Source organism: Cryptosporidium parvum, chromosome 6 (assembly GCF_000165345.1).
Source record: "Cryptosporidium parvum Iowa II chromosome 6, whole genome shotgun sequence".
In the NCBI taxonomy this organism is placed as follows: Eukaryota; Apicomplexa; class Conoidasida; order Eucoccidiorida; family Cryptosporidiidae; genus Cryptosporidium; species Cryptosporidium parvum.
In genome coordinates this window covers 135,834-155,167 of record NC_006985.1, presented here as the reverse complement: position 1 = coordinate 155,167, position 19,334 = coordinate 135,834, and the positions used below count along the sequence as shown (strand labels likewise).

The 19,334-nt window shown below is 22.9% G+C and overlaps 7 protein-coding genes across 7 annotated transcripts; 3 read left to right on the top strand and 4 right to left on the bottom strand.

Annotated features, from left to right (window-relative positions):
* Window positions 1-486: 486 nt before the first annotated feature.
* Window positions 487-3,231, top strand: cgd6_640 (conserved hypothetical protein; the record flags this gene model as incomplete). The annotated part of the gene is made up of 1 exon (XM_627443.1): window positions 487-3,231. The coding sequence occupies one exon, from the start codon at window positions 487-489 to the stop codon at window positions 3,229-3,231; it is 2,745 nt and encodes a 914-aa protein (XP_627443.1).
* A 26-nt stretch (window positions 3,232-3,257) lies between these two features.
* cgd6_630 (conserved hypothetical protein) lies at window positions 3,258-3,818 on the bottom strand (the record flags this gene model as incomplete). Its single annotated transcript, XM_627442.1, has 1 exon — window positions 3,258-3,818. A coding segment is annotated over one exon (561 nt), but the record flags the coding sequence as incomplete, so codon positions are not given.
* Window positions 3,819-5,333: 1,515 nt separating this feature from the next.
* cgd6_620 (casein kinase II, alpha subunit, putative) lies at window positions 5,334-6,359 on the top strand (the record flags this gene model as incomplete). The annotated part of the gene is made up of 1 exon (XM_001388265.1): window positions 5,334-6,359. One exon carries the CDS (start codon window positions 5,334-5,336, stop codon window positions 6,357-6,359), a length of 1,026 nt encoding a protein of 341 aa, XP_001388302.1.
* Window positions 6,360-6,846: 487 nt separating this feature from the next.
* On the top strand, window positions 6,847-8,846 carry cgd6_610 (ATP synthase alpha chain; the record flags this gene model as incomplete). The annotated part of the gene is made up of 2 exons (XM_001388264.1): window positions 6,847-7,876; window positions 7,957-8,846. 2 exons carry the CDS (start codon window positions 6,847-6,849, stop codon window positions 8,844-8,846), a joined length of 1,920 nt encoding a protein of 639 aa, XP_001388301.1.
* Window positions 8,847-8,849: 3 nt separating this feature from the next.
* cgd6_600 (hypothetical protein) lies at window positions 8,850-10,019 on the bottom strand (the record flags this gene model as incomplete). Its single annotated transcript, XM_001388263.1, has 2 exons — window positions 8,850-9,682; window positions 9,782-10,019. Coding segments are annotated over 2 exons (1,071 nt in total), but the record flags the coding sequence as incomplete, so codon positions are not given.
* An 884-nt stretch (window positions 10,020-10,903) lies between these two features.
* cgd6_590 (hypothetical protein with possible transmembrane domain or GPI anchor signal at C-terminus) lies at window positions 10,904-14,500 on the bottom strand (the record flags this gene model as incomplete). The annotated part of the gene is made up of 1 exon (XM_627441.1): window positions 10,904-14,500. A coding segment is annotated over one exon (3,597 nt), but the record flags the coding sequence as incomplete, so codon positions are not given.
* A 440-nt stretch (window positions 14,501-14,940) lies between these two features.
* Window positions 14,941-18,531, bottom strand: cgd6_580 (inactive CPSFs Cft2p metallobeta-lactamase; the record flags this gene model as incomplete). The annotated part of the gene is made up of 1 exon (XM_627440.1): window positions 14,941-18,531. One exon carries the CDS (start codon window positions 18,529-18,531, stop codon window positions 14,941-14,943), a length of 3,591 nt encoding a protein of 1,196 aa, XP_627440.1.
* Window positions 18,532-19,334: the final 803 nt, after the last annotated feature.

The following is a 19,334-nucleotide window of genomic DNA, read 5'->3' as shown; positions in this document are numbered from 1 at the left end:
GTCAAGGATTACTTAAAGGGCGCACATGACACACAAATCAAACAAACAAATCCAAGTAAATATCGTTATTTCTTTTTGATTGTTTGTTTTTACAAATATATAAATAAATTTAAATAGTAACATGTAAATTATATATTACAATTAAGAAGAAGAAGAAAAAAAGAATAAAAAGAAAAATAAGGAAGAAAAATAAAAGAAAAAAGAGGGGATGATATAAATAAAATTATGGGAAGAAAAGGAAGAAAAAAAGGAGTTATTTTGGCGGGAAATACAACAATATTAAAATATGTATGTAATAATAAATGTGTAAGATTAATGAATATTGAAAATTAATTATGTTAAGATTTAAATAATTAAAAAAAAATAATTGGGATTAATAATAAAGAAAGAAACAAGTATCAATATATTGAATTGACACACTCTATCCATTTATACTGAAAAAAATAATAACTATCAAATTAAATAACCAGAGAAAAATAGAAGAAAATGGATAAAGTATCGAAATTTGGATATTTGCAAATTAATCAAGATGAGTTAAACAAGTTTGAAAAAGAAGAAAAACTTGATATTAATCAAGATTTACTAATTGAATCACAATTTATTTATTTTAATTCAACAAATGAAGGAGATACACTTATATATAATAAATTAAATAATAGTTTATTAAGAATTAATTCCAATGAAATGTTTGAATATCAACTACCTAAATTATATGAATTAGAATTCTCATGCAAGCCTTCACATCTTATCATGTATATAAATACAAGAGAAGAAACAAATAATTATATTGTATTTTTAGCATATATTCAACAAGATGATAATGTTAAAAATACTAGAAGCAATCACAAATTATTAGTACTTAGGAAAATTAATCTGGAAAAACAAATTGATAATAATTATAAATGGAATGAAGTGGATTATATTGAGACTAAAATCCATATAGAAAATAATCAAATTCTAAGAGGAGTTATATGGTGGGAAGATTCATCAAATCAATCATCTTCAATATGTAATGAACAATATTATCCTTCAATTCTAATGATTACCAATTCTAAATTAATATTATTTTCTTTAAAAGAACATGGTATTCATCCAATATGGCAAATTCATGAAAATAATCTTCAATTTTGGTATAATATGGAATTTCAGTCAATTTTATTACAAACTGGATCAAATATACTCACACCTTATATTAATATTGGTATGAATCAACAACAAAAACCTATTAAACTTCAACCTTTAGAACTTATTTTAAATGCTGAAATTAGACAACAAGATATATTTCTCTTAAATATTTATCAAAATCTTTATTGTGTTCATGTTGATTCTAGCAATAAAAGAATATCACTTAGAGATTTATTTAATCATGAATCTTCTGATCTTGTTTTAGATATTGGAGAAGATTTTCAAGAATTTACATTACTGGTTATTGATAACGTAATTGTCGTAATAAATCTTCATGGAAAAAAAGTATTTGGTCTTTTTGATATTAAACTTGTTAAAAATAATAACAAGAATTTTTCAAAAAGTATTAATTCAAATTCTGACCAAGATAAAAAACTTGAAACTGATAATAATATAGGTCATTTTTATATGGTACCAACATTATTTAATGATGAATTGAATGATAATACAATAATTTGTTTATATGATAATAATAAAAATGATATGTATATGAAATCTTTAAAAAAGATAAAAAACCAACATTTGAACAATTATCATATACTTCTTGTTAATTCATCTTGTAATATAGTAATAAAGTTGGATATTAACAAGATTCAATATTCAAGACTGAATTTTTGCGACGAATTATTAATTGAAAACATATTAAGTATTGAAAAGATGGATATATTGCCATTTATTTCCAATAGAAATATTTTATGGGATAGTATACTTTTAGAAAAGTTAAAATCACTTGTTAATCAAGAAATTAACAATAATGATAATGATAATGATAGTAATGATATTTCAGCGAAACCTTGTCCAAAAGTCTTTACAATATTGATGGAAATAATTAAAATTAAAGTTGATATGAAATTGAAAATCAACCAAGAATATTATAATATTCTTCTTATATTAATTTTTCATACAAAAAGAGAATCACTTTTACAATACGTATTGCAATACCATATATTTGAAGATTCTAATAAGATCTTGAGGGAGCTTTATAAATTATACTTATTTAATAGAAATAAAGATGAATTACCATCAACCAAAACAAACCAAGAAGGACATGTTAGATTTAATAGCAAAGTTTTGGATGAAAATGGTATTAATCAAGCTTCAAAATATTTCAAATTAAAGAATATATCTTGGTTGGAACAAATTTGTATGGATACTGCTCATAGAATGAATAATATCAAGATCTTGATTAATATTCTGATTCATAGAAAAGAATATAGAAGAGCCATTAAAATATTAAGAGATAAATCTGAACAGAAAGTTATTATTAATATTAATAATAAAGAAATATCCATAAAAATGATTATTTTAACATTGTCAAAAAATAATCAAGCTTGTAAATATCCAATTTATAATATATTATACAAATTAGGTAATGATATAAAATCTCAAGAAGGCGATCCAAATCTTTTTAAAGACGTTATTAAAGAGATCCAGAATTGGATTAATGAATATTTTGATCAAGTAAAGTCAATTAATGATTTAATTTCAAATAATAGAAGTATTGACTCGAACGATATAGTTGAGAAATATAATTTTTCCATAATTGGAAGACCAAATATTAATAAATGCAATATTTGGCTTCCAGAATTAATAAACTTGAAAGACTTGAATGGAAATGATGAATTAATGAATATTAAATATACTGGAAATAATAATAATCATGATATTAATGATGATTTTGAAAAAAATGGAATTTCTGAATCTGAATCTGAATCTGATTCTGATTTGAAAAGTTCATTAAAGAATTCGAATTGCTCAACATTTGAGTCAATATATATTTCAGCAACTGAATCAAATGAAACTTTTATTGTTACTAATTCAGATGATAAAAAAAATGACGATAATAATTATAACAACAACAGTTGTAGTAGCAATAGTATTAGTTATTGTGGTAATGAAAATTTAATAAAAAACAATAACAATGGAAAATCCCCACTATTGCATCATGAGCCAGGATTCATATCACTTTCCAGTATATATATCAACAATTCATCAGATTCTTCTTACTCTTCTGATACATCTTCTAGCTTTAATAGTTATGAATAAATATATTATTGTTAATTTTGTTAAATTTAAATAGGTAATGGAGTATTTTTACCAGATGAAAATGATAACTTGCTTGCCAATCCTGAAAATAGATTGTTACTTACATAATTCAATGCACTGTATCCACCTGGGAAATTTGTTATTAAGAATGAAACTAATGCAATAATTTGTACCAATGAGAATAATAATGTTAATAAGTAACTCTTTAAGAATAATGTTGCATATAATGTTAATGATAGGCTTGAAATATAAACAAATGAAAAAGGTAATCTTTCTTTTTCTACCATATATTTAAAAAATCCACCAAGTCCTTTTAATACTGCAAAACTTGCCATAAAGAAAAATGAACCAAATGTAAATAAAATCGCAAATTTATGAGGCGAGACCACAATTATTGGTAAGAACATAAATGATAAAGATAAAAATAATATTGATGTTCCCATACATAATAGAAATGTTAATATTTTTTGTGGATTCAATGTTTCTGTAGTATCTTGAACTTTCTGTTGAGCCTTATAAATAACATTTTTTGCTGATTCTGTTGTTATCTTTGCTAGCATCATTTTTAGTTGATTCTTTCTACAATTCTATTTTAACCTTGTGATTTTTGCAAATATTACTACCCAATATATTTTCAAATAAAGCTTAGAAATTCTTAATATAGTTGATAATGAATTTGAATGAATGAATTTATGAAAATATGCTTTTATTTATGTATTTATACTTCCAAAAATCTAATAATAAGATTTTTTTTCTTACACTTATTTGTTGTTCGGCTTAAATACTTTTAATTATTTTTTTCTTCTTAAATAATTTAATGTCACCCGCTTGCAATAAATCAAATAATTTGCCCGCCGTTTTGTGTAATATTAATTTTTTTTTTTTAAAATATTGATTCGCAATAATCATCTAATAATATATATATATATTTTTTAATATTAATATTAATTTTCAATATATATATTATTACAAATTTAAATTGATTTAGCTTATAATTAAAATGTAAAAATTGTTAATTTGTTTCTCTGAAAATGATTGATTTGCTTTAAATATTCTTAATTAATATTACCACACAAAAATATAAAATTCTTTATTTCTTAACAATGACTGATTTTATTTTTATAATATATTCTGATTTTACTTAAAAAAGAATAGAAGATTTTTTTAATGCTCCTGTTTAATAAAGAATTTCATTATTATAAAATTATTCTTATGAAAATTATTTTCTCCCCCCTTTTTTATTATTTTTGAACTTATCTACATGCACTTTACACGTAATGCAATTTTTATTTTTATATACCGGTATGTCCACATAAAAATTACTAATTTTAATATTTGCACACAAGAAATAATTACATGCATTAAAATGTTACATCTAAATTAGTCCTAAAAAAAATAGTATAGCATTAAATTTAATATAATATTGTAAATATAAACTGCAAATTATGGCGATATAATTTGGCATTTTTCCATGTATATATCTATATATTTACATTTTAATTTCTAATATCATGAATAATAGTAATAATAAACAATAATTCTTATTATTACTATCCAATATCTATTAATAAAGGAAAGAGAAAATTAATGTTAATATTAATTTGAGTAATTTATTGGTAATAATACATTAAGAAATTGAATGCAATAATAAAATGATAAAATTAATTAATTCAACAATTTAAAAGTAGCTATATATGAATAATAAGAATGTAGATTTTTTTCATTAATAAAAAAAAAAATAATAATTAATCCATTTAACATTAATAATAAAAGTCAACAATTAAATTTTTTTTAATTATTTGAAACCCGCCGTTGATTTGGCGCCAAATGATGAGACTTGATATTTATCAGAATTGATAAATTAAAATAAAGAATAAAAGAGAAGGAAGAAAATTAATTTAGAATCTGGAATTTTAATTGAAAATTGTTAATAGGAAAATAGAGTGAGAAAAGAGATCTACTCTAGTAAATGCAAGGAGTTGAAAGCCAAGTAAACTCTCAGGTTTTTGAAGCATCAAGAGAAAGATATAATATTTGAAGAAAATATTTTATTATTATTTTTTTTTTAATCATTAAAAAAAGTTTAATAATTAAAGAAAAAAATGAGTAACAATAGTAATTCAGCTAATAAATGGCCACTTCCAAGATTATATTCAGATGTTAATATATATAAACCTCGTGAATATTGGGATTATGAAAGCTTTCAAATTGAATATAGTAACCCAAATAACTATGAAATAATTAAAAAAGTAGGTAGAGGAAAATACAGTGAAGTATTTGAAGGAATTAATGTGATTACAAATGAGAAGGTAATAATTAAAGTACTTAGACCGGTTAAAAGAAAGAAAATTAAGCGTGAAATAAAAATATTATATAATTTACATGGTGGTCCAAATATTGTAAAATTGTTGGACATAATAAAAGATCCAAGCAGTGGTACAATAAGTCTTGTATTTGAATGCCTTGATAATGTTGATTTTAAAAGCTTATTTCCAACATTTAATGATAATGATATAAGATTTTATATATATCAAATTCTAAAAGCATTAGATTTTTGTCATTCACAAGGTATTATGCACCGTGATGTTAAACCACATAATGTAATTATTGATCCAAAAAAGAAAGAATTAAGATTAATTGATTGGGGTTTAGCAGAATTTTATCATCCTAGACAAGATTATAACGTAAGAGTTGCTAGCAGATACTATAAAGGACCAGAATTACTTATTGATTTTCAATATTATGATTACTCTTTGGATATCTGGAGTTTAGGATGCGTTTTAGCTGGATTAATTTTTAAGAGGGACCCATTCTTTTGTGGAGTTGATAACAATGATCAACTTGTTAAAATTGCTAGGGTTTTAGGTACTGATGGTTTATTTGAATATCTTGCTAAATATAAAAAACAATTGGAACCTTATTTTGATGATTTACTTGGCAGACATACTAGAAAACCATGGAGCAAATTTATCAATGCTGAAAATCAACATCTTGTTAATCCTGTTGTTTTAGATTTACTTGATAAAATGCTAGTTTATGATCATGCTGAGAGAATTCTTCCAAGAGAAGCTTTGGCTCATCCTTACTTTGAAAAAATTCATCAGGAAGAGCAGAAAGGATCATCTTAATTTATATTATTTATAAAATTTACCATTCAAATAATTATCAAGATTTTGTCTATCGATTTTCATTTAATTAATTATAACGTCAAATTTATTTATTGTTAGTAGTATAATTATTATTATTATCATTATTTTTTATTATTTAAACCTCATTTGCTTTTAATCTTAAAATTAAAAATTTCTTCTCAAGATATAAATTGTGCGTGTCATGCGGGCATATTTATTAATTAATACGGTACCGGGTACCGTATTTTATTTAAAAAAAAAATATTTTTTTTGGAAATTAAAAAAATATTAAAACATGTATTATATGTCGAGATATTATAATATTCAAGAAATAATTCATTTAAAATATTAATAAAATGTAAATTATTACTTATAACAAAACCAATATATTATATTGTATTTAAAAAGTTGATCTTTTTTTTTTTTTTTTTAATTTAAAAGAAAATATTTATATATGTAATTAAAGAAGAAAAGAAGCAATAGAAAAATGATTATTAATAGAAACTCAATTAATGCTCTGAAATTATTTAATCATTGCTATTGTACTTCTTTTTATAATATTATCCCAAAATACATTTATGGAATTAATCAATATATTTCAAAGAATTATAATCATCGTTTTGGATTTTTTGGACATCTTATTAATAAAATTATAATATATAATATTAAAAATAACAATAACAATAAAAATTACAATATATTAAATAAAGTATCTTCAAAATATTACAAAATCCCAAGTTATTCATTTTCTATAAATAATATCAATTCTTTCTATAATAATTCATATTCATATTCACCATTTTTTTATTCCAATAATACTCTTCTTAATAAACAATTATTATTTTCATCATTATTTCCACCATCTTCATATCTAAATACTCATTTTTCCTCTTATTATTCAACAACAACAATTCATGAAGATAATAATAAAAGAATTGGTCAAGTAATATCTGTTGCTGATGGAATTGCACAAGTTGATGGTATTAGATCAGTAAAATATGGAGAATTAGTTGAATTTTCATCTGGAGAAAAAGGTATGGCATTAAATCTTGAAAATGATCATGTTGGTATTGTTATATTAGGTGAAGATAGAAATATTAGAAAAGGAGATCAAGTTATCTCAACCAATACTATTGTTAATTGTCCAGTTGGTAAAGAACTTCTTGGTAGAGTCGTTGATGCTTTAGGAAATCCTATTGATGGTAAACCTTCCATTATTTCTTTAGAAAAAAGAGAAATTGATGTTAAAGCTCCAGGTATTATGGATAGAAAACCTATTAATGAACAACTTATTACTGGTATAAAATTTATTGATTCTCTTATACCTATTGGATTAGGACAAAGAGAAGCTATTGTTGGTGATAGACAAACTGGTAAAACTTCTCTTGTTTTAGATATTATTCTTAATCAAAGAAAATTTTATGATGATATTAAAACCAGAAAATATTGTATATATGTTGCTATTGGTCAAAAAAGATCAAGTGTTGCTCAAATTGTTAAAATTCTGGAAAAATATGGTAAGTTAGTTTAATTTAATTTAATATAAAAAAAAAATTATTCAATAACTTTAATATTTTATTTTATTTATATTCTTTAGATGCTTTAAAATATACCATTGTTATTGCAGCAACAGCTTCAAATGCTGCATCACTTCAATTCTTAGCTCCATTCACTGGTTGTACAATGGGAGAATGGTTTAGAGATAATGGACAACATTGTATAATTGTTTATGATGATTTATCAAAACAAGCTAATGCTTATAGACAAATTAGCTTATTATTAAGAAGACCTCCTGGTAGAGAATCTTATCCTGGTGATATATTTTATATACATAGTAGATTATTAGAAAGATCATCAAAATTATCTGATGAAAAAGGTGGTGGATCTTTAACAGCTTTACCTATTGTTGAAACTCAATCTAATAAATTCTCATCATTTATACCAACTAATATTACTTCAATTACTGATGGACAAATTGTACTTGATAGTGATTTATTCTTTAAAGGAAATAGACCAGCTTTTAATCTTGGATTATCTATAAGTAGAATTGGATCTTCAACTCAAAATAAATCTATCAAAAAAGTCTCTCAAAATATTAAATTGGATTTATTACAATATAAAGAATTTAAACAATTTTCTGATTCGAATTCCAATCAAAATCCAAATAATTTAATGATTAATGATAAATATAAATTACTTGAAGAATTATTTCAACAAAATCAATTTCAATTCTTTGAACCTGAATTTCTTACTTGTCTTATATATACCATTAATAATAATAATAATAATAATAATAATAATAATAATGGTATATTAAATATTAAAGATTTTAAATTATTTGAGAAATCATTTCATGAATTTCTTTATTCTAAACAAGAATATAAAGATTTACTTAATACCATAAAAGTTTCTTTGGAATTTAATGATTTAATGAAATCAAAATTAAATAAAGCCATTAATGAATTTTCTTATATATTTAATAAATAATTATTAGTTTTGGTAATTTTTCATATAACTTGTAACTGTTAAAAGCATAAGTAATATATTATTTGTAAATAATATCTTTTTTGAATTAGCATGATTAACATTAAAATAATTGAGTATATTATAAATTATTGATTTATATAATTTTAATGCTTTAGTAATTTGTTTTTTATTCATATTAGGATAAGAATATAATGGATTATTATTAATAGTAGAAAATGATCCTTTTACAATAATATTATTTGAACAAGGTAATTCCAATATATTATAAATTAATTGTAAATAATGTAATGAAAATCCTAATGTTGTTGATATTTCCAAATCTTGTTTATTATCCAAATTTTGTATTACATTAATTAATGGAAGTAACATATTTCTAATTTTGAAATTTGAAGTTTTCTTTTCAATAGAAATTGGATATATACAATATGAAATTTTATTTATTAAATCATTTCTATATATATTAATTTCTTTATTTAATTCAATAATATTATAAGTATTTTTTTCAATATCCATTTTATTTTGATTAATTAATTCAATTAATTCATTATGTTTACTTTCAAATTCTTTAATATAATTATCAATTTTTTCTTTTTCTTGTTTTTTCTTTAAATTAATAATATCTAGATCATTATTATTTAATAATTGTGATTCATTTTTATTAATTTGATTATTATTAAAATGAAAAATGGATTGAAATGGTTGATTATTACTGTTATTATCATTAGTAATCCATTTATTTTGATGAGCACATTTTAATTTAAGAGAATGGTAATTTTCCAAATGATTTCTATATTTAGCCAATAATCTATGTAATCTAATACTTCTTTCAATAATCTCTTTAATTTTATATTTTTTAATACCTTCAAAACTTAACTTGGTTTTTATTGATTATTCTATTTTTTGATTCATTGTAAACATAAAAAGGTTTCCATTACTATTACCATTATTACTTTGTAAAGTAGTTAAATATATCATTGTATTATCATCATTTATTTGATTATTTTCTACTTCATCAATTGTCTTGTATTTAATAAAATTATTCATTAAGAAAGTATTAGAACTCCATATTAATTCTTGATTATTGGATGATAATAAAGTTAAAAATAATCTAGAATTTGAATATTGTAGAATAGAGTTTGGAAAAATAAACTCAGAAATAATTGATTGAGATAATAATCCCACTAATTCATAGTGKTTTTGTTCTATCTCTTATTTTCCAATTAATATAATAGACCAGTATCTTGATTATTTTGTGAATCCATTTCATTTGAAATAATTTCCAAATCTTCACTTTTTGATAATAATACAGTAAATTTCTTCTTACCATTCTTTGTTTCACATTCTTGAATTATTGWATCACATAATATWCAGAGAATTAGTATCATTATTATTTTGATTTCYACCACATACTCTTCTATTCATTAAATGAATATAATCAGTGATAAGTTTRAATATTYTATCATCTTWTGATTCAAAAATGACTSTTAGTTYTAAATTAAATTTTCMTTGTTYAATTCCATTAATTTTCTCAWAAAWAATTCTTACCAAGCTTTAATTTAATGCTTTCCAAGCTACCAAGTGTCACTAMTTMTTTTCTACATTAATCAAAGTTAATCAACGTATTTTTCACTMTTTTTTACCATCTCCACACAAAAAAAATCACCAAAATTCAAAATTTTTWCKTTAATTAYAACWTTTTTTTTTTTTGTGRWKATTTTTGCCTTTTTGTATTTAATTCTATAGTMATATTTTTCAAGACADGGCGGGCTTTCATTTAACCAAAATTGCATGTAATTGTMATTTYACCGGTRAATATGCATGTTTTTGACAATTATTTTGATATGTTTRAAATGAAAATGAAATATATWATTTCTCCAACTTGGATCAAACATTGAACTTGAACCAAGGACATTTAAGTATAGGAAAATGAATCATATTGAAAATGGATTTTTCCAAAATATTGATAATAATTAAATTCTTACCAATATAGCATTTTGATTTAATTCCAATGAATATATACTATGAGNATTCCMCAAGAAAAAAATCTTGAAATAGAATTACCTTTGRWCMAAATATATAAGTTGTAAAGAAAGTGGAAAAGATATAAATTTTTTAAGTAATAATTTCAAAGTGTTATTTGAAATAGATTTTTTGAATTTGATAAGATATGGTGGATTTAATGGAGTATATGATGATAAGATTGAGTTGTCTGGAAAAATTTCATATGATGAATAGACATCAGATGATCTTAATTGCATTAATGTAAAGTTATAATTGAGTAGAATTGATTTAAGTTTTCTTACAATTCTTGAAATTAGAATTGATGGACAAGTTAACCACCCAATTGAAAATTTTAATGGTAAAAGAGAATGCCATATAGAATCATAGTATATTACAAACCAATTAATAGGTTCAAAATTATTGGTATCAATATTATCAATACCATTATGATTAACATTAATATTATTATTATTATTGTTATTATTGTTAWAATTAAGATTAATTTCCCTGTATTTTTCTTTTGATTCAGATTCATATTCTTCTTTAATATGTTCAAAAGTCTCACACCAAGAATATAAAATTTTTATAGATTTTCTTTCATTTTTCAAATAATTATGATCATTCATAATTTCAATATTAAATGAATGATCAATATTTGAAGGTGCATTTTTAAAAAAGAATGATTCTAATGATTTGATTAAACTTTTGATATTAATTTCTGAAATCTTCTTTAAATTTTTCATATTTAAACATTCATCATCAATCTTACCAATATTATAATCAACCATTTCCTTTAATTGATCATTATTTACTGAATTAATTTTAATCCAATTATTAAGAATACTTGCCAAACAACAATCTTTGTAATAATTTGAATAACAATCTAAAATTTCAAATTTATTATCTTGATCAAAATTTAAAATATCATTAGTAACATTTTTATTTTGTTCAGATTTATTGGTGTAGAAATTAATAATATTTGTACTAGTATTATTAGTTTTAACAAAAGGAATAAATGCAAAGTGAATGTAACTGATTGATAAGCCAGATATATATGATGTTAAAAGATAATAATAATCCAAATTATTCTTGTCAAAGTTGTAATTAAGTAATTCATTAAATGATTCATTTATGAGTTCATTAATAAAAGGAATWTCKCWTTGCSAGACYMRRATWTCMTCCMCTGTACTAAAGTTAACATTAGMWAAATTATTAAAAATTGTATAGTATTTAATATATTTACCTTTTAACGGCTTTTCAGAAATTATATCATTGTAGTCATGGTTTTTACTTCTATAAAGAAAATATTCATATTTGTAATTAATTATTATATTTTTTAATTCATTTTCATTAATATCTTGTGAATTAATAATAGATTTTGGTAGAAATGTATAAAATGGTACTGAATTATTTTCTTGATTTACTTCAATAGAAAATGTTTCATTTTTGTTATTACCATTATCATTATTATTTGAGCTATTATTAATAATATTTGAATTCAAATTTGAGCTCATATTATCATTTTTAGTACAATTACCAGTATTAATATTTGTATTTGTACTTGTACTGATACCAATTCCAGCGCTAGTACTGTTATTACTATTATCTTGTATAATTGCATCAATAACTTCAACTAAAATATTATTATCTTCTTTAAGTAAAATTAATTGGTGAATGCAATTATAATTTGGAATAATATTATTACTTAAGCTATTATAGCACTTTAACATTTGTATATTTTCTGAATTATAATGACTTATAATACTATTTGATTTGAAAGTTGAAATTTGAAAAGACATTGACATTCTGTGTACAATCAATTCGTAATATATTAATCTTAAAATCTCAATATTTATATCTTTATTTTCAGATTTATCAGTAAATGTTGAATAATCGATAAAATCACAATTAATCAGTTTTGGATTATTTATTCGATAATTTTTCCAAATATATGCCAGAAACAACTCTTTTCTGGGAGTTAATGTCCAATTTGATGTTCTTTGAATCTCACTTAATATTAAATCCTTTGAATTAGAAATATTTTTCTCAATATCAATTTTACTTAAGTTACTTGTAGTTAAAGGCAATAATAAAGTTCCAAGTGAATGACTTAATAATTCAATTTCATTTATATACTGATAATCTTTAGGCTTATTATTTGAAGAAAGATCTTTAGAAAAATTATCAAAGTCACTCAAACTATATTCAAAACTTTCTTTTTTATTTACAAAGCTTGATATATTTCTCACCACTAAATCTTTACCACTTAAAATTAAATCAATATCACTTTCACAATCATCTTCATTTTCATTATCTTCAATTTGAATTTTACTTTGTTTAAAATAAAACTTATCATCTATATATTCATCTAACAAGGTAATTGTAGATGATAAGTTGAAATTGCCATTATAATCATTATAAAATATATTTTTAATCTTGTAATATGAAATTGTTATTGGAATCTTTAATTTAATTTCTTTAAGTGTTTCTTGATAAAGACTATTTTTTATTTTTACTATATATATAGTTAAAAAATGATACCAATTAAGCTCAGAGAAAGATATAAAATCACAAGTAATTGATGTCTTTAGAAATCTAACTTCTGTGATTTTTGATAAATTTAGTAATCTTTGATAATTTTCTAAGTCACTTATAATAATTGGAGGACCTGAACTAAGTACTTTAATATTTCTTCCTGTCCATACAATAGATCCATCAATTAAATCATTTTGTAATTGTGTTACTGCAAGATTAATAGATTCCAAAATATTTGATTCACAATATGATACTAAACTCTTAATTAGATTCTGATTTTTTTGAAATGAAATCATTATATTTCTTAATTTCTCAACAAATTTATTAATACTTGTTTGACTTAATGTAATATGAGAAAGAACTCCCTCCCAAAAAACTTGATAATAATCCATAGTTTTTGTTTCTTCTTTAACTTTCCATGCTAAAAGTATTGTAATATAATGATGCTCTATAGATTGTTTATTTGATGTTAAATATTCTTTGAAAAATGAAATAATTCCTCTCCACCATGGAAAACCATTACTGGAAAAACAAAAAAATTCTTTTGAAATAATCACAATAAATATAATTCTTACAGACTTTGGTCTTATAAAGAATGTAGTATCATCTGTAACTAATCCTGAAATGATTATTTTTTTATTCATATTATTTTCTTCATTTTCATTTCCCATTCTTGTAATACTTATTGGTAAATATTGATTAATTTCATAAGTAATTTGTGGTGAAATTCCATTATAAAGTATTTTACCAACTAAAGATTTCTCATAATACCATAAATCTCTTGGTGATATATGTATTTCTGGCAAAGATAATTCAACTATTGTTAATTCAATATCTTTCTTTGATATAACTTTTCTTATTTCTACTTCTTGTCTAATTAATGGTATACCTGAACTTCTAACCACATAGTCTAAAACTGATAATCCTCCAATATTAAAATTTTCCGTCACAATTCTATTATTCAACTGAAAATAAATAACATCACACTCTGGATTCAAATGGCTAATAATTTCAAAATAATTTTCTTGATTGCCATACTTTTTAAATAACTTTTCTGATAAATCTTGAGATATTAATATTGGTGAACTAAAAATATATATATTATATAAGTATATTAATTATTTATTATATTATTCAATTTAGATTAACCAATTACTTACCTGCTTTTCTTTGAATTATGGAATGACAATGGAACCAAAATCTTCCCATCTATATTCTTTCCTTTAAATATATCATTGTTCTCTTTCATTAATTATATCTTATACATAAATTTATTATTTTTTTAATTTAATAAATTTTATTTTACTTTTTGACTTTTTTTATATAATTATTTTTATTATCGTCCGCGTTAAGTGGACAAGAAATTAATTTCAAAAAAATTGCATTCGGTAATTGCGCAATAATGCATGCAAATACCGGTATACAAGTTTGAGTCAATATATTTTATGTGGACAAAAAAAAACAATGACACGTATATAATTTAACTTAATTAATTAAAAAAATATAATAAATCTAGTAAAGAAGAAGTTTCTTAAAATTTAAGCTAATTTTAAATAACTTATAAAATAGCAAACTGATTACGTAGTATTCCTCTGGCAATATAATAATATGGATGAAGTTTTGCATGTAAATTCCAAATATTCATATCATCTATATTGGAATTATTTGTTAAATGGTCGCCCTTTTGAACTTTAAAAGAAGAATTGCTTTGGTCTTGGTTATTAATTTGAGAAATTTCAAAATCTTTATTTAAATGATTTGAAGAAAACGCTATAGCATTATTGACGGAAACAATTCCTCCACTTGGGGATATATTAATAATTGGAAGAGGGTTTTGTTTTCTCATTTCAGAAACTATATGGCGTATACCACGTGATTTTGAAAGTAATATTTCCTTATGGAATTTCTTTGAAGAATTATTATTACCTCTTTTCTTAATTACATTAATAAGGTTATTTAAAACATTGTATGGAGATTGTTGATTCTTGTTAATTAATGATTCATTCTGAGGATCTTTGTATTCATCCATAATATTATTATTTAATGAATCACAATTATCAGTCACTTTTTCTTCGTTGGGATTAAGTTCTGAATTATTTTCCAATTTATTATTCTTAACAAAAACTACTTCATCCTTAATAAGCTTTGCCGAAATATTGTCAACTCTTGCAAAAGCGTAATAACTTGAAATTTCGTTTTTTCTATTGTTATTTAATGAAGACTCTTGTAAAGCAGCTGAAGGAGCTGAACCATTTTGTACAAGCTGAAAACCTCCTGTTGAAACTTCATCCCACACTGAGTTATCAAATGAAACAATTTCAACACTTTCATCCAAAGTAAATTCAATCAAATTGTTATCATCAATTTTCGAAGAAACAATATTCTTTGGAGAATTTGGAAGTGACATTAATATAGATTTATAATATTTTAAAATATTCTCCTCTTTAGAGTCCTTACAATCAGAAACTAATATAATTGTTTTTGGATTTGAACAATTCAATAATGGTAATAATGATGATATTTCATTCTTAAGCTCCAAACCATCAGTTAATATTACTCTTGATCTAACTTCAATCTTGCTCATTTCATGAGTAATTCTAAAAGGTTCAGTACCACCCAAAATTTGTCTAAAATGAATTCTCCATTCTGGAATATTATTTGCAAAAGCTGTATTGTTACTGTCAATGCTTAGCATGCTTGACAATCTTCCACCAAGTTTTGTGTTTCTATTCAAAATTGGATCAGAATTTCCATTGGAATCAAGAGTTACTTCTCCTTCCTTTATTTCTGGTAATACATCGTCTTTGATATTTGATATTCTATCAACATTTCTTCTTCTTTTCGGGGCCAAAATACGAATTTTGTTATTATTACTATCATCATTATTATTAGAGTTATCAAAGCTCGAGATGATCGATGAATCATTACCAACTGAATCTAATTTCAACTTATTATCTTTTACAACTTCGTCATTTAATTTCAAATTATATGATGAAATGTCAAGGTCACTAGATGCATCTTTCCAAGAATCAATGATAGATTGCAATGTTTGTTCATCTAATAAGCATCCATAATCGTCCTTTGTTTGTTTTGTTGAAGAATTTTGACCAGAGATATGGAAATTTGATGAAGAAGATGAAGAAGAAGATGAAGAAGAAGAAGAAGAAGAAGAAGATGATGATGATGTTGAAGACGAACTTGAAGAAGACGATGAAAGTGAATTTAAATTCAAAAGCTCATCATCAACATTTACAGGAACTAATTTTGATCTTAAAAACTCGATTTGCGTTTGAATAGAAGAACTAACATTTTGATCATTAACATAGTCAATACCATTATTATTTATATTACTCATATCATCATTTTTAACACAATTATCAGAATTGTTATTATTTGAAGATAACAAGATACAAGAATATGATGTTTTATTATTCAACTCATTGTTATTACAAACAATATCAGTATTATTATTATCATTATTACAATGATTATCATCATTATATATACTAGTGGATTCATTCTCAATATTCATCTCAACATCTTTTTTATTAATATCACAATCTTCCAACTTAATATCACCATTATCTAATTCTAAATTTGCAGAATTAACACCTTGGTCATCCAGCTTTTTGTTAATATCGTCAGAATTTTGGTTTAAATTATTACCAGCATTATTAGACTCTTTATGTGAAAGGTACATTGCATAAAGCTCATCTTGTCTATAAGGTGTAAATCTAATCATGGGAAGTTCAATGGAGTATGATAATTCATGATTATTCTCAAGAATATTTGTAGGAATTTGAATACTATGGTTGTCAGAGTGAATTAAAGAATGTATACAAGATTGATCAGATCTACGTAATTCAAGTTCTTTATTCCAAATATAATGAGCAAATGTGTTTTCTTTTGGCTCCCTAACAAACATAATGGTATTATTTTCATTTGTTGCTAATTCAGTAAATAGTTCTCTGGAATAACCATAATCCATAGATTCAGGAAAAGCAAATATAACTTTTGGTACTTTTGATAAATTTTCACTTCTTATATTCTTAAGATTTGTTTCAAGTATAATATTCTTTAAATCATGGAATGGATTAAATCTTGAATCACAAAATTCTGATCTTATTTCTAAACTCATCCATTCAATCAAAGTTTTAACAGATAATAAAAATGATTTAATTAATGGTGAAGTAACAAAAATTGGATATAAAATCTTTCCTTTATTCCAAATAGCATCCAAATAACATAATATTTCTAGCAATAAACTATCCAATTGCATTGGTATTAATATTGTACCTGTTTTATTCTTTTTAATACAATCTAAAATAGTATTCACAAATTTCTTAATAGAAATTAAACGATTATTGCATTTCTTGAAATCATTACCAAAATCTGAGCTCATTGAAAAAGATAAATTATTTGGTATTTTTAATATATTACTAGTATTAACTCCAAGCATTAATAAATCTGGTTTATTCAATCTACCCAAATCTGATGGAGTAACATGCCAATATGGATGAGAAGCTACCTCACTTACATAAACGAATTCCCAACTATCAGAAATTGAATTAATTGTCATACTCCAAATAGTAGAACCAAGTTCAAAACCACTTGGTAATGCTTTTAAATTAATACTTGTTAAAGAAGAATTATCATCATTCATATTATTATCATTATGTAAAAGTTGAATATTAAATGATTGATAATATCTTAACCTACAAACATTTTCACCAAGGATTCCTTCAATATCTTCATTTGTGAAGGGTAATTGTTTAAATCCTTTATTATCTTCCTTATCACAAGTATATTGTAATCCTCTTTCTTGATCTCTAATACTCATACTTTGTATAATATCACACAATATATTATTTCCAAATCTAAATATTGGTTCAGTACAAATTACAGGAATTTTACATGATATCCCTTTTTCTGTTAATAATTTATGTAAAATTGGTAAACCACCAATAAATGTTTTTGGAAAATTTGTTAGTAATATTAAATGTGGTAATTCCAAATCTAATAAAGCTGATCTATCAAATTTAGACTCATTTTCTATACCAAAATCAAACCAAATTAGACAATTATTAATACGTAGGGCGTTACCTTTAATTACGCCACTACATATTGGTTTTAAAGATATATTTATCATAAGATAAACAATAATAAATACTCAATAAAAATCGGTCATAAGTAATAATTATAAATAATAATTATTACTAAAATATATTTAAACAAATATATATGTATATATTTGTAATAAATAAATAATAATTGATTTAAAATATCGATACCTTTTTACCTTTAATTATTATTTATCTAAAATATCAATAGTTACTGATCTTTTAAATAAACAATCTTTAACTTAGTAAATTACTTGGATTGCTTCTTTTATTTTATTGAAATATACAAATAATTACTAAATAGTAATGAAAGTATATTTGAATATTTATTTACTATTTTATTATTTTTTTTTTTACATGATCACAATTAATTAAAATTCGACTGTAGCCCGCCTTTTCATTATTACTTTTTGTCAAAATTATATTTTATTTAAAAAAGTGTGTAATAATGTGCAATTTTTGAAGATATAAATATATTATTGTAAGAACTATAAATAATCAATTTTTGCTCAATTATTTGAAAAGAATTATATGTGTATATTATAGATTACAATTTTTTAAGTGAATAAGCCTATTTCTAAATTTAAACAATTTATGATAAATTATTTATATTCAAAATATTTTTATTAATTTTAGAAATAATATATTTACATACAATATATAATTTTTTACCGCTGACATTTGTTAAAGTTCCAAGTTACCGCCATTTGCAAATATATTACCGCCAAATTGGCGTCAAAATACCATGAATGCTAACCCCCTCCACTTTCCTTAAAAAAGTCTTCACAAAAAAGACACAATAATAGGTACCGTCACGCATACGTCTTCCAAA